The 15,796-nt window shown below is 38.4% G+C and overlaps 2 protein-coding genes and 1 long non-coding RNA gene across 17 annotated transcripts in view; 1 reads left to right on the top strand and 2 right to left on the bottom strand.

Annotated features, from left to right (window-relative positions):
• Positions 1-15: 15 nt before the first annotated feature.
• LOC122577147 (EF-hand domain-containing family member C2-like) lies at positions 16-7,068 on the top strand. Of its 3 annotated transcripts, XM_043748291.1 has the most exons (14): positions 16-157; positions 332-496; positions 643-793; positions 889-1,112; positions 1,372-1,614; positions 1,919-2,145; positions 2,691-2,882; positions 2,955-3,097; positions 3,367-3,563; positions 3,707-3,846; positions 4,780-4,893; positions 4,972-5,151; positions 5,400-5,502; positions 6,057-7,068. In XM_043748291.1, exons 1-14 carry the CDS (start codon positions 104-106, stop codon positions 6,216-6,218), a joined length of 2,295 nt encoding a protein of 764 aa, XP_043604226.1. In that variant the 5' UTR covers positions 16-103; the 3' UTR covers positions 6,219-7,068. The 3 variants fall into 3 exon arrangements, with proteins under 3 accessions (XP_043604226.1, XP_043604227.1, XP_043604228.1); XM_043748292.1 differs by lacking the exon at positions 16-157 and having other exon boundaries at positions 443-582; XM_043748293.1 differs by lacking the exons at positions 16-157; positions 332-496 and having other exon boundaries at positions 650-801.
• On the bottom strand, positions 232-6,160 carry LOC122577149. Of its 8 annotated transcripts, none has more exons than XR_006320084.1 (5): positions 5,386-6,047; positions 5,073-5,175; positions 2,631-2,845; positions 703-818; positions 232-518 (listed from the first exon to the last, which is right to left on the bottom strand). It is a non-coding gene; the product is annotated as an uncharacterized LOC122577149 (long non-coding RNA). The 8 variants fall into 8 exon arrangements; XR_006320086.1 differs by lacking the exons at positions 232-518; positions 703-818 and having other exon boundaries at positions 2,152-2,845; positions 5,386-5,565; positions 5,714-5,819; positions 6,030-6,160; XR_006320083.1 differs by lacking the exons at positions 232-518; positions 703-818 and having other exon boundaries at positions 2,152-2,845; positions 5,386-5,819; positions 6,030-6,160.
• A 138-nt stretch (positions 7,069-7,206) lies between the features above and the next one.
• LOC122577148 (protein Wnt-11b-2-like) overlaps positions 7,207-15,796 on the bottom strand; it is a 29,139-nt gene continuing 20,549 nt past the window's right edge. For 4 of the 6 annotated variants that reach the window (XM_043748294.1, XM_043748295.1, XM_043748298.1 and 1 more), the window contains one exon: positions 7,207-7,597. In XM_043748294.1, coding sequence (XP_043604229.1) covers positions 7,423-7,597 — 175 coding nt within the window. In that variant the 3' untranslated portion in view covers positions 7,207-7,422. Of the gene's footprint in view, positions 7,598-8,183; positions 12,954-15,796 lie in introns of those variants that run through there. The other 2 variants (XR_006320080.1, XR_006320081.1) reach the window with 2 other exon arrangements.

Below are 15,796 nucleotides of genomic sequence, written 5' to 3'. Positions count from 1 at the left end.
TATTCTTACATCGATATCAGATACGTAAGGTGTTTCCCCGTAAATCGGCTACTAACTCTTCAAATGTATCATATTTATTAATCCAATTTCCATCGGCGGTAAAATGCAGCGTGATCTTGTACTTCCATGTCTACCAGGATTTAGTTTCGATAAAAACGTAAGTCATTTTTCTTTTACGGTCTCATGACACTTTGTGTTTAATTAACCAATATATGCATTGGCGACATAAAATTTCATGAAATAATATTTATATTGTCGATGAGCATAGAACATACGCACGTAATACATTATAATATAATACAAAAAGCGTTTGATGTATCTTCTTGTTTAGCTTGATCGAACAAACTTTGCCAGGAATCAATACTTTACTAAAATTCACGATGGAGTTTATTATTTATCAGAAAAGTTTGATAAAAGCGATCCAATTCGTTATCCGTCAATTTATGCTCGCGGGGAAGTTCAAGAACTGCCTCCTTGGATTGCCTATGATGGCCAAGTACGATCATTTATCTAGAAAACTAGACAATTAATATCGATGATGTTTGATAATTCATACAGGCGTTTGAAAGATAATTAGACAAAGTAAATTAATTTATTGAATATATCTATAGCGATATTTTCTATATCGAATGCACTTTTCAGAGGTTAATGTTCAAAGCATTCTTTCAAGAAACAGTTAACGAAAGATGGAAAGCATCTTACCAAATACGCGTGGTAAATATCAGCTTCTTTTTGGAGGATGGAACGATGAAAATCTCTGAGCCTTCCGTGGACAACAGCGGTCTTGAGCAAGGTTCAACGGTGCATCCTCTTCGATACTTTTAATTATTTCATATATATTTAATCTGTCAAAGTTTTATTACTGAAAGATGAAACGCGTGTACTTAGGCGTCTTGTTAAGGCGACAGAGAATTCCAATGCCTGATCCAGTGAGATACAGATACTACGATATAATAGATCTAAATATCGGCAAAGAGCCGGAATTATTTGGGAGAGTATATAAGATTGTAGACTGTGACAAATTTACGAGACAATTTTTAAATCGTATGGGAATCGCCGTGCCAGATCCCATAGAAATACCAAAGGATCCTTATTTGGAACTTCATAAGCGAGTAAGTACAATAAAAATAGTGTCCCACGTAACTAATATTTTACTTACAATGAAACATTGAAAAAAATATTCTTTACCTTCGTTTGCATATATCTTTACTTTTGCACACAACTTAATACGTACACGAACATTTTTTTAATGTGATCTATATTATCACGAAATGGGATTTTCTATCGACTTAAGAAGGATTTTCGGCTTTACATCTGTTTGTTTGCATCAGCAATTGTCTGCTTACTCCACGCTTTAACTGATCGAAATAGGAAACATTTCCGAAGAAACCAAAACAGAAGGTGGATACCCGCGGCGATTTCTTGAAATACGACAAACAAGTGCTTCGATTTTACGGCTATTGGGATGACACGGACAACCTTTACGGCGTCGTGCACGATTTGGAAATTTACTATTACCTAGCTGACAACACCATGGAGATCAAAGAGAATCTGCCGTCGAATTCCGGACGGGATTCCGGTTCCACGTTTTTGCGACGTATGCAAGTTCCCAAAGTAAGAATTCGTTGCACTGGTATATGTGGAAACTCGGAATCCTTGCCTAACACGGTACTTTGAGAATAGGATAATTGAGTTCGCGAGTTTACACAGGTTGGCATAAATAGAACAGGGTAGACTAGACCGAAGATGCAAAAACCAATTTGATTTTGGGATATGATTTTGCAAAACTACGAAAAGATTATTTACGTACCCAAAGATTGCAGGCAGCGACTCGCTGCATTTATACTCTGTTTATAATGGAATTTAGTTTCGCAAGAGTTGTAACTCAAGGGATTAATGGACGGGCATTCGAATATAGATCTTCTCGGAAATGGGCTCGATCGGAACAGGAGACGCTTTTACCGTTTTGAACGTGATGGGAGACGATACATCCCATGGTTATTACACGATCGATCCATTGAACACTGGAAAGGTTCGTAGGGAGTATTACAAAGAGAATGAACTTAGTATTGGCGCACAAGTAAATATCTTCGGCAGAATAATTGTCATAACAGACATGGACGCTTTTACGAAGGAATACTACAGGTAAAATACTGTAAAATTAGTTCACTTTAATGCGTTAAGATACATTCTATTTGTTGGGGATTATTTTAGAAACGTTTAGAAATAACTTGACAAAATTTTACGTATATATATACACAAGGTGTCCAGCTATAGAAGGCCACTTAAATATCTTCGAACATTTAACAACATAAACGTGTAAGTTCACATGTCGTCCTAACATCGTCTTACAATTTCATCATCCTTTTATTAGTACGCGTTTCCTACATAAAACATAACTATGACTTAGAAAAAGAAAATTAAAATATAAAAAGTAAAGAAAAATATTCATTTAAATTAAATTTTAAAACGTGCTACAAGCATTGCAAACAAGAGGGACATCGAAGCGGCCTTTTTCAGCTGGTACATCCTGTATATTTATTATACAAGAATATAATTTCCCATAAAACATCTCCTGGTTTCGAATCATCGTCGCTAATAACCACTTCTGACGCAACGTTAATACTCACGTAAAAAGCGTAGAAAAGAATGTGTCACGTGAAAAAAATGTTCCTTGTATCGCATCAAAGGAAGAAATACGGTCTGGATGACTTCACGCCCATGGAAAGACCTCGAAATGTTGGCGAGATTTGCGTGAAAGTGGAAAAATACATTCCACCCTACAATGGTTTTGGGTCCTACGAAGATTCCCTCGGCAACTGTTTCAGCATGATACCGCAGCCACCTAAAACGGATGTCGTCAAGTTTCTGCGTTACGACAAGTGAGCTTGAGTCGTGATCACGAATACTAGAATCTCGCGAGTACCTTTTCTTCCTCTTTTCCTCTTTCTTAGACAGGGCTTGGACAGCTACGTTTTGAGATTCAGAGCGCAAATGATATCGAACGTACCGGCTAATCAAGACAGGCAGTTCATTATAAGAGTTTTCCTCATGGACGATACGGTTTCTATTTTCGAATTGGCGAGGAGAAATTCAGGTGAACAGTTTTTTTAAGAAAATACTATTATCGAAATTATCAAAATCAGATTACGAAGACGATACCAAGTCGGGAAAGCTTCTCCTTTCTCCTAAAAAAGTTTGACGTTCGACACCTACGGGGTTGTCTTCAAGAAGTCATCGAATGTCCACAAACCAAATACCATTATATATATAAACGACCGTAGCCTGATTATTAACATTCGTTTCAGTTTAGCACCTCGACATCGTTTCCTTATTGATTGCATGAGTTTTTCACGTTATTTGCAGGCTTTAGACGATGCCTGTTCCAGAAGAGAATGCCAGTGATGTTACCTAATCAAGAGGTATTTGTAAGCAAGAAACCGGATTATTACAAGCCGGAGGATTTTTATATTGGAGCACGTCCTAACTTGAACGGTTTTATCTTCGAAATTACTTCGGCCGACGTTTATGCTCTTCGTTACATGGAGTTACATTGCGATAAGGTGCAATAACTTATACGCCTCTCGCCGTTTTTACTGTTCCACGCTGTCCCGAACTTTAGAACATCGGATTAGCGTTCCCCTGACGAACTCGGCCAGGCAAACCATTGAAATATGAACGTTTCGTTTGTACTCCGATTTTTCAGTTCGCCAAAGCTAACGCCAAGTTAATCGTGGAAAAACTACGACAGACATTGAAACCGGTTTACAAAGAATTCCTACAGCTTTGCGAGCCAGCCCAATCAATCGACGGGGATCTTCGAGTCCTGTCGTACGAGAAACTCAGGTATACGTCGCTGTTTTGTTTCATTCGATTACCTACGAGGCGAATAACGAAAGTATTCGAACGGCGTAACAGGAAATGATTCGTCACGCAAAAATCGAAAAATCCAATTGCAATTTGTTGAAACGCACGCTACTGCAGATTACGAATTTATGCGAGTCAAAGCATGCGGGTAAGTACAGCAGGTGTTGAGATTCAGCACACTGAAATAAGAAGAAAAATGCGTATAAACATACGCCCGATACGACCACGTTTTCGAGTTACAGCTTATTTTGCGATGCTAGACGTTACTTAGATCAACGACTTCCTGGAAGATGGATAGATCGTGCTGATCTTATTTCCTCATCAGCTCGCTCTTCGCACCTGGACCCATTCGATTGTTAGTTACGGGAGCGTTTAAAGTGTTCTGTTTATACAACGTAGGTTGACAGTGTCGAAACTCTTCGTCAAAGTCGCCGACCGATCCGTATAAGCTGTTGGAACAGGTTCCACGAACTACGATGCGATGCATTCACGTTGCTACCGAAGCTGCACCTGACTACTTGGAGCGATTTTCTGGGTGGTAGCTAAGCGACTGTTACGACACGAAACAAGCTGTTACTCGACAGTAAGGTCATATGGGCAGTTTGTAGGAACTCTTCTTCTTATTTTGACGCTCTGAATCAACTCCTGCCGTACTCCCCACATGCTCTGATCCACCAAATCTACATACGTAAGATTAAACAAATTACACAACATTTATACTAAACAACCGAGTACAAATAACAAAGATATTCGAAAGCTGTCTTTTAGAGCCTTTGCAAGCCCTCAAATAGACATGTTATAAGCCACGACCTAACGTGCTACTAATCCTTTTATTTGTATTATATAGAAGTTTTGTTACACCACTATAGTACTATACTATTTATTTATTACAATAATTTCATGAAAATTCAGGGAGATCTTGGGCAAGTATATGGAAGGGAAAATAACAGAGCACGAAATAATCACGATCGCTCGACATTATTCGTCTCATGAGAAAAAAGAGTTTCACACTAGGGAATACATAAGGTAAGCAATCGTCGTTGGTAGAAACACCGACGTAAGATCGATTCAACATGGTAAGAATAATAATTAGACGTTTAACAGACAGTTAATGCACGCGGAACTTTTGCGAACTTTGTGGAACGATCTCGATCGTTTGGAGGAAGATCTACATCATTGGGACAGAGGAAGAACAGGGTTCTTACCACGCGATACGTTGTATACTACGCTCCGTGCTGCCAGAATTCCAGTCGACGTAGAACTTTTAAATTCCATGCTTGATCAGTACGTATATAAGCGGAGATCTTGCTGCAAAAACCAAACGAGTCCAGATTTTAAAAGTTGCGGAAAATTGGATAAAACTGAATTAAATACGACTTGTTTAATGGTTTCGCAACTAACTTTAGTTGCCAACCCAAAAAATTCCATATTTTCATGAACTTTGCCAAATGGATAATAACTTTGTTCTTAAACAGATATTCCTCTCATCTAGCAAATGTACACAATAATATTACTTACCAATAATAATATAGCATTCACAAGAACGAAGAGGAACAACTGGACTATAATGACGTTCTAAAATTTATCAACGTTAAAGTGGATCCTCCTCCACCTGCGCCGCCGATAAACGTCAAGGTATTTTTTTATCGTTATTGTTTCATGCACATTTTCTACTGCAAATTTGACGAACGACATTACCTGGTAATGATGCAATATGTAATAGCCAAGTTGAGCTGTACATTGTTTAGACATGCAAAATAATATTCATGCACTTTTAGGCACATGAAATACTATTTCAAATAATTATTTGTAATTCATCTTAAATATTCATTTCAAATTCATTTACTATAATTATTTCCAATATGTTTTGCTTGAAATATATCCAGCACTGCAGCCAATATACCCGTACATATTTTCTGCAGGAAATATACACAGTTGCTCTATCTATGGACCTGAAACAAGATTCTCTTTGCATTAATCTTTTAGATTATTATCTCTTTCTAAACTTGAAAATTCATCTAGGAAGTTTAAAAATTTCTATGTTTAGAAAGAAGATGACACGTGAGAATAACAACAGTTATTCCCGTAATTAAAATGGATCTCCCCACGTGCTTTGCTTTTTTCTTTCTTGTCATATAGAACGACAGAAATTTATTAGTTACATAAGTTATTATTCATGAATGTTTCAGACTGCACTTTGGTGGGCATCAGAAAAAGAACCGGACTGTGGAGCTGGTATAAACTGGTGTGTCTTCATAAAGGATTTAAATATTGTCGACGAAGAAGCAAATTCAAATGAAAGCTCAAAGTCCCCAGAAATGCAAATCACAGACTGCAAAACAAACTATTGAATATTCTTATACAATAATTCGTCATCTTTGCAGATGAATTTTCGTTATAGTCAACAATATTATATACTTTAAAGATGCACAATATAAATTGCATGTAACGTATTTTCGATTATTTTACATAATTATACATTTACAATATCGCTCATAATTATTCAAACATCTCTTATACTTTGCTTCTGCCATAATAATTGATAAGTATTATTAATTTTAAAAGTCAAGTATTATTTTTCTAATCTTTTATTCTCAGCTCTTGAAATTCTTCTCTGACGGTTTCCATGTTCTTCTAATACAGGACTGAATTACATTAAGTTGCTATACATTTGAAATACACGCGCGATACACGAATCTTACCAAATTTACAAATTAATTGAAAATTCGTGAGAATTGGAAGCGATATTTCTCATTTCCTCTTTGAAGTCGTTCGAATAATTACGTGGAATTTTGTACACTATACTTTGATCGTAATTTCTAACAATTTTTATGAAAAATGTATTTTACACCTACATCAATCGCATGCAATGTAACGTACCGTGTAACGATCAACAGAGGTGAATAAAATCTGCTTCTCCGTGTCAAGTGATATTTATTGTAGAATATAATTTTCAATACAAACTACGTCGAATTCAGCGAATTATTTACATTGCGACTAACCACGCCTATGTCTAACATGCTGCTAACGGTGTTGTCTGGTTTCGTGCCTGTGTACCAATATCAGTTTTTCGTCGATGTTATTAATGTCTAATCTTTCCTCGTATCTCAATATTTTGGAAAATGTTGACTGACAACACTGGTGTACTATACTCGCAGCGTATCAAACACATAAATTTCAATAAATAGTAGACGAGATAAATAAGAGTTTCATCGAGTTTCCTTTTAACATTAAGTACCTTCTAATCCGACGTTTTCGTCATTGACGATTCGTTCGAGTAATCGACCATCACCAGCCTGAATCGTACATTCTCCACATTTTTCGATATAATTACACAACGACCTCTAAAAATAACTACAAATATGCGCTTCCAATCGCGATATCCTCCGATCGTTCCGAATTATCGCGACGATTAATCACACCGCGTAAGTTTCATCTTTTTAAACGCAATGGACAAGTTTGTCGTTAACAGAGTTGCCCGTGAACAGTTTACATGAATTCTTGCCACTTGAGCTTGATCAGGCTTCAATTCGAGATTCCTACGAATCCGTGCATTCATTTGCACTCGTACGTTTTCATAACTTTTCTGCATGTTTTGCATTTGACGTAACAGCAGCTGATGTACTTGCAGTCGCATCGCTCTAAAACTTCTTCCGTTTTCGTCACGTGTCCTCGGCCGCAACAAAGGTACTCGCAACCTTCGTATCCGGTACTGCTGCCATTGCACTGCCTGAAGTAGGAAAATCAAACGTATTAGCGTTAACGTATATTAGTATTTTTCGTTTCTATAAGGAAATAATAGATGCACAACATTCTCTATTTTATGTTACTCTATATGAATTACGGTCTATGCTGTTCTATTGGAACAACAACAATTGTGCGTTTATTATTTTCTTACGAAACGAAAGAAACTATCAGGACAACCTTTTTTCCACGCAATTCCATTTCGCCCCATTATATCTATTTATATCTTTTTCATTAGATTTATATGTTTCATTAGTAGCTTGTAATTCTCACGCGTTTGATTTAATAGGTCATTACGTTTATCATATCATTTGTTACCAGTCGATTAAACGCGCTCTAATGTCACGAAATCGGATAGAAAATTGATATTTTAATGTCGCGACAAATATCATTGCACGTGTATACATATGCCAATTAAATTACGAGCGAGGAGAGCAAATTGTCGAATGCCGTTTGCCGTTTACTAGGAAAGGAAATAAAAATACGTAGAATATCATTGAATAGAATACGTAAGTAAGACCGTATAAATTCTTCGAGGGCTTTAAACGAAATCGTTAACGTCTCAATATTACCGGTTGATTGCCCGATCGTCGATCGCACTTCCATAAAGATGCGCAGCCTGCGACACATTAAAAAGGGAAAAAGTCTGCCAAGTCACCTGGCATGTTGTTGCGGCCCACGTGTTTTTACACAGGCGTAGTGTTAAGAAAAAACGATTTCGAAAAGTATACGGTGAAATGGTCGAAGGCGTCCCGTAATAAACATTCACCACGCCTACTTTGTATAATTATACGGAGGGTTATAATTACCGGTTGTAAGCTGTAACCGGCAGGCCAGTCAGTGATGCCCAAAGAAACCAGGTACTATACATATATTAACCGGCACAGATGAAATATTAACATGTCCAGAACTAGCATCCGATTAGCTTACGAATTGCTCACCAGTTTGGCTCAACCGTTCCATTCTTTTCTTTTTTTTTCTAATCATAGGGAGAAATAAAAAGAAACTAACGTGTTTTCTACGGTAGAAGTGCACGTAGGTGAGACTAGTATAGTACCGACCATTCTAAGCTTTTGTGCTACGAATAGAGCTGCTCTAGGTAGAAGTGGAATTTCGAAAGAGCAACTTGTAACGCAAGTGGCGCTTAGTAAAAGGAAACAAGTCGTCTCATCGACGATCGACGTGGTAATCGAAGTGGTAAATTTTAACTTCAAGGTTACTAGCTACGCCGGAGCGTTCTTCCTCGGAGCAACATTTCCTAGCAAATAGGTTGCCGAATATCGGTTTACAGGACGCGTGAAACAGTTTGACGAAGGATAAGTCGATAGAGAGGCAGCGACTCGATGTTGCATCGTCAAACAGCAAAGAGCAGAGACTTCGTTGAAAGCATCTGGCCACGGAGTAGAAAAAGCAGCGACGTCTTTCGATAAATGAACAATTCATTCAAAAATTCACTCCTAACGTGCACTCCGATGCGCTGAGTTAACCACTGAGATAACAACCGACGTCACGAGCAGAAGGTACCGCGTTAAATTTTGCTCAACGTGACGGCACAACCGCTGATTCGATGGATGATTTACAGGGCGGGCTGAACGGTACAAAGCATCGGAGCCAGAAGGGATGACCGCGTTGTTGCTGTATCTTCTGCCGAAAACCAGTCGCCGTTCCCGGAATGCCGTGGGTGATCTTAATTCACGAACATCGGCCGTGAATAATTCAGGACGACGAAGACGCTGCTTTCGCGTGCTGCCGGAAAATCCGTAGCGAATGCAATCACCGACGAAAGCTCGCTTTATTCTTTCTTTCTCGCTTTATCTCGTGCCAGCTCGCGCCAACAGCGATCGTTGCCCAAGCAAACCTTCGAGGCGGCCACAATCCTCGCGATACTTTTTGTTAAGAACCAACTTTCGATGGATCTTTTTTGTCGACATAAATATCGTTAAACATTCGGCTATGAAAGGTGTGTACTACCCCGAGGAAACAGTTTCACAACAGTTCGTGCGCTATGTCGCTTGTTTTCCTTCTATTCGGCTTTCTGTAATATACAGCGTGTCTGCGAAATCCCGATACAAGCGGTCGGCTGGTTATTTCACGTGGAAAAGCAAGTGGAGGGAAAGAAACGACATTTTCTCGTCTAGGGTTTCGCTGCTTTTGCTTCGCGTCAAAATCGCCGACGCGGTCGAGTACGGTTTGAACCAGCCGCCAACACCTGACAACAGAAGGTTGCTCGTTGTCGGTTCAACGAGCACGCGGCTTCAGCATTTAACTGTAAGCGAAGAAAGATTCCGTGTCGATAGCAGAGGGACCGTAGAGTCGTTGAAATATCGTAAAACAGTGGATTTATTCGGTTTCGAGAACAGGTTTTTCCATCGGCCGGAAAAATCAAGTTCCGCCCTATCTCCAGGGTCTTCCCTCATAGGTAATTACCGATACAGTCGTATAAATAAGCGAGTATCCGATCACCGATACCCGGGTCGGTGATCCGGCTATGCCGAAGATAACCGAGATCGAGCCGAGAAATTCGTTGTGTGTGGCTGTTGCACAAAAGCGAACAAGCCGAAGGATCGAGTCGACGTACAGGATGGAAGTATTTTATTAGCGCCAGGTAACGATTAGTTGACTAGCTCGGAGACAGAAATAAATGCCGCGATCGCCACGAATCGCGCACCGTAAACTCCTCTGAAATATCACTCGTCTGATATCTGCATTATGCATCGGATAGATATACAGGGTGTATCGTAACGCGTGGAATCCGCGTCGTAAGAACGCGTGTCCTGCCTGACCTTCTTTCCAAGTTACAGCCATTTTCGCGTTCCAGTAATCTGCAACTGCTCGCATAAATGCGTTAAGAAGTTGCACAGAGAAGAGAACAAGCAAAATGTATAGGTTTAAATATAGCTGTTACCTACGCAACAACCCTGGCACCAGTAAGACCATCGAGTAAAACTGGGTGGAAGGTAAACGTCGAGGGTGTTACGTATTTTATTAACGACAATGCAAATTGCAAACTGTGCAACTGGAACAAAGTGGAGACATTGGAACATACTGTGGTCAAGTGTCCTCGATATAAATCTAAACAGAATTCTCGACAAAGTATGAATATTACAAGTATCTTTTCTTTTCAAGAAGAAAAGCTAATAAAAGATACATACACGTGCAGAAAATCGTGCATGGGATTTAGACCTTCCTGCGTGAAAGAACGAACAGGAAAATAAACCAGGCAACGCGATAGGAGCGAACCGAAGGAAGCTAATCGGGCGAAGTAGGTAACAACAAGAGACTATAACTTTAACGAAACAGTTTATCCACTGTATAAACCTGAAACACGATTTATTTGTACCTTAAGTTTGTATATAAATATTACTACTACTATTAACCCATAAGTTCTTATCTTCGTAGCAGTTGTTCGAAATGACCACCTTCGAACCCCGTTTACAAACTTGCTATCGTCGCGTGAACAGAATAAACAAAGTACCACGATGTATGAATGAAGAATTACGTCAAACACGTTGCAGAAAGAAAGCAGAACGCTTGGGTCGAACGCTCGCTGAGGAACTGCCCGCGAATAGAACGTAAATATAAACAGTAGGCAAATTAGGGAGGCGAACAGAACGCGCTACTTCGTACAGAGTGCGGCGAGAATTTGGGGCCAACGTGATACGAATTGCTAGTAACAGGGATAGGAATGAATCGTTGCTTATACATTTTTGCGACCTTATTAAATAGTTTCCTACTTTTACTCGCAACCCACTTATTACCGAAGCTTATGACGGGCGAAAGCCAAACGCAAGAACAATAGTAATAAAGAAAAATGTTTACGAGCAGCTTGTTCATTTTTATGACACGTGTACCATTCTTCTGTGTCCAGGCAAACAGATAAACGAAGATGCAACGAAGCCAGTCGTTAACTGGCTGTCGTAACGTAATTTTACGATTCTTGATACGCTTGATTATCGCTGAATTTCCATTCTTTTCTTCCCCGTGAAGGATTTTCTCCATAAAGGATTCGTTACCCGTTACGTTCCTTGAAAATGAAAAAATCGTTAATAGTATTCGATGTTACGTGATCTCGTTCGTCGTAACAGCTAACTGATTAATCAACGTCGAAGCATTCGTTTCTACACGTTCAGTATCTTTGAAAATATTTGATGAAATTCTAATTAAATCATCGCATAGCCATATATACATGGTGGTACGTGAAAAACGTTCTCTGTCGTTTCTGTTAAATGTCGTAACTATCTTTAGCTGCCAGGATGTTGTTCGTGGCGGTTAGAAATATTACGATCAGACAAAAAAGGAAAAAGTCAATTACTTATATTCGCCAATTATTCAGGAAGGCTTACATTTTGCAGAGAATTGGCAACGAGAAAATTAATAAGACGATCAACGAGAGAATTAATCGCTTCGGATCCTTTTCAACGGGAAACCTTTCCCCTCTAACGAGAATTCTACGAAATAAACGAACGCTAATCTCTGTTGGAGAAGTTTTACCAGCGTTCTGACACCTTTTTCTTTATCTCTAGCCTTCTTGTCTCTAGCCTGCAACCCTAGCGTATGGCTGTTGCACGAGACGATACTCATTCACCACGTTAGATACTTGAAATGCATTGCTTTCAGCGGATTATGTAACCGGTCGTGCACCGTGCACGCGTATATCACCGGATTTAGCGATGAAATAAATTAGCCTACGTTACGTGTCATTGATATCCATTCTAGATGTAAATCTTCTCGCGAGGGTTGCTCGATTTTTCCTTTAAATTAGCCGACACGTGCATTGGCTGTCGGTAGAATCGAGAGATAAACAGCGACGATATTTGTATAAATTTGTTATATAATACCCAGCACATGTACAGGGTGTCTCGACTAAACGAGATCACCTAAACCTCTGATGTCTTTTGTCTCACTGGTCTTACGGCAGTTGCACAAATGACCACCAACTCTGATGCGGGACCGGATCCCATAGTTTAGGAAGAATACAGCGAATAAGAGATCACGTCGTCTGGTATAAACAGAGATGCAGAGTTCTATTTTAAAAAAATACCGATAACCTTGCAGTCTCCTTAAGAAAAAGAAAATTGCGAGAAGATTCTTTCCTCGTAAGTGGTCCAACTTTGTCCTGAGAATTCTTCCTTATACGATCGTAAACGAGGCAGATATCTTAGGCGATTTCGTTTAACTGAGACAACCGTGTACAGCGATATGGGTAACGTTGCAACATAGTAGCATTGAATTTTCTATTAATAATACATTCTTGTATAATACGGACAGTATGAATAATGTAGTTTGTAAATTGATCTTTTTGCTGTTCGACTGACAGCATATTTATCGAGCTCAAAATAACGACAAAAGGTAGAGTAGTTTATCTCATTGGCAAATGGAAATTTTTCTAGATACAAGATATCCCAAGCTCTTTCTGCTAAACGGTCTTAGAATATTTTTTACACACATCTTTTTACACAAGTAGATAATTTTGTAGGGCTATTTCAATTTTGAAAACACGTTTGCGATTACATTTGTAAAGAATCTTATTTCGTGCATCGTTATAATATACAAAAATTGTGCACTTTGCCTATCTACAATTATGCGTAACACGTTCGTGTTGCGATGTTGTACAATATATGCGTAATTGTATCTTTCTACATCAAATGCATCAAATAAAAATTAAGATTCCTGGTAATTCTATTATTTTCTTAAAAAATGCTCGACCATTAGCCTTCAAGATTTGACTGAAAACAAAATTTACTCGGCAAACATTGATACGCGTGAAGAATTAATGCAAAAAATTAGCAGCATACATTCCCTGAAGTTGTAGGGAACGGGCAAGAAATTTCCAATATAAGAAACATAATGTTTCCTATAGATGTGAATGTAAAGTCCTGTGATGTGCAATCCTGTGTTTGTAAAGGCAATCAATATTTACGTATCGTGAAATCGAACGACCACAAACGTCAATTTACTTTTACGCTTTCTCGACGGCAAGTTATTTCGTACATTTCCCTTCGACTTCTTAGCAAAATATTTATTATTTCTGTTCATCAGGCCCATACATCCATACGAGTGCGTCGCTGATACGATACTGTACCATAATACGCTACTATAATATGCTCGAATGGAAAACTCTGGGACACCCCGTACGTGTAAGATTAATATCCCATACGAATCTATTTTAGAAGCGAAAAATATCGTTACATATGTAAGCATATTTGTATTTCGATTTTACTTCTTAATACGAGCTTCTGACAAATGGAACTATCGTAATGAATTCCACTCGGCTATCTACAAGATACTTGTTGTACGTTGTACATGTACCTTACTAACGAACTGAATAAAGTCGCTGACAAATGTAACGAGATAACACCTGACTGCGTTGAAAGGATAAGGAAATCAATGGCAAGGTGGTCGCGATCCTATATCAAAATGCAAAGTCATTTTCGAAGCAAAGCTACTTCCTGGCCTCCTTACGCCACCTCTCGCGTATAAAGATACACAACTTATCTTTTTCCCTTTTTCCTCTTCTTTTTCCACGCTCGCGTACTTGATGATTGCGTTTATTTGCCGAAGAAATAGGAATTATCAAACGCGTATCGGCGATCGAACGAATGCAACTTAATGCGCGACATAAACAGATTTGTATTTTCAACGATATTCTTATATTTCAGAACGTAAATCGTACATACAAAGTATAGGCTAACGTAAGACGACTTGAAGCTAAAAAGTCGACTCAGATAAGGAGAGCATATTAAAGGAAATGCTTATACAATATTTCTGACATAGTATTAAAACGAATCTACTTCTACGTCATAAATTCTGATTATATTTTGCATTAATCGGCTATTTTTCTAGATACATTCTACTTATGTAAATGTATAAATATATCGATATAATCTTACCAGTTGGCTACAGGGAAACTTGCTACATTATCTAATGCAATATTTACGAAGGATCTGGATGCTTATTATTTACTGTTCACAAAGTATTTCGGCTACTAGGAATTCGATCGATCACAATCGCTATCGACGACAGACGTAATTTAAGCGACAGTTCAATTGAATTTGTGCCAATCTATAGGCAACGCTACGAAAGAAACAGATACATTTCTCAATAATAATTTACGAGTATAATCCATTTGGAAGCTTAGAAAACTAGATACATGAGATTTCTCCGAATTGGCAGTAAGCGTGAAGCGTGCTAACTAGATGTTTGTGTACTTCTTTCTACGTGAAAGGAAAGTGAACCACTTATAATAAAATATGATCCTGTGTCAGGCTCGCAAATGATAAAATATCCTTAAATCCGTTGAAAGTAAAAAATTTATGCATATATCGATCAACGCATTTTAACTTGCTCGTGTCTAACTCGTACCTTACTGAAAAGGATTTAACGTAGAGGCAGATATATAACGTCTCTTTCTCATATTTCTTTCACCTAAATAATACAGGAATACTGCACGATACCAGAAATGATAAAGGACAGTCTTCGAAAGGAAGACGCAAGGAGAACAGTAAATTTCTCGTACAAACCCAAATACAAAGAGCTGAAATAAACCTTCGAATTGGAATGAAAAGAATCCTAGCGGAGATAAGATTGGCAGGAAGAAAACAATGGAAAGTCAACAGACTAAAATACCACGACATATAAACGAAGAAGGACTATGCCAAACATGTGAATCACACAGAATCAGTGGGATGCGTACCAAAAATAAAAATACCCAATACACAGGGAACTTGGACGAAAAGTGTACACAAACAGAAACAACAGGCAAATTACAAAGACGAACATTGAGAAGGATTTTGTAAGGAGCTGGTTTGGGACAATGTGATAATTACTAGTTAATTACTAGTAATAATAATGATAATGGGAAATAAAATTGAAAATTTAGCTTATAACGGCCAACGTTGGAAGGAAAGAAAGTACAAAATCATGATGCAGCGTTGCGACACAAACGTTCTGTATCTTTACTTAGAAAGGAGTTGCTGTGCACTGTAACTTCTAGAATTGCATTCAACTGTCTTTCTTCTAGTTTTGTAAGGATTGGGTTACTTGTACAAAATGTGCATGTTCGTGAAATGTTGGTGGAAAGTTAGACGTGAAAGGAAGGATTTGAGAAGATTAGCCTGCAAAGTGCACTCGTGTGTATCGCATACAACGTTTCAGATATTCTATATATTCTTTATTACTGCATCTA

The sequence above is a fragment of the Bombus pyrosoma genome, linkage group LG17 (assembly GCF_014825855.1).
Source record: "Bombus pyrosoma isolate SC7728 linkage group LG17, ASM1482585v1, whole genome shotgun sequence".
NCBI lineage: Eukaryota > Metazoa > Arthropoda > Insecta > Hymenoptera > Apidae > Bombus > Bombus pyrosoma.
Note: the sequence above shows the minus strand (reverse complement) of the source record. Positions and strands in the feature narration are given on the sequence as shown.

Excerpts from the sequence above, each read along its gene's own strand:
- LOC122577147 (XM_043748291.1), top strand. The coding sequence starts at position 104 with ATGCAGCGTGATCTTGTACTTCCATGTCTACCAGGATTTAGTTTCGAT. Across the intron at positions 2,146-2,690 it reads TTTACGAAGGAATACTACAG|GAAGAAATACGGTCTGGATG; the intron begins GTAAAATACTGT and ends ATCGCATCAAAG. Across the intron at positions 4,894-4,971 it reads CACACTAGGGAATACATAAG|ACAGTTAATGCACGCGGAAC; the intron begins GTAAGCAATCGT and ends GACGTTTAACAG.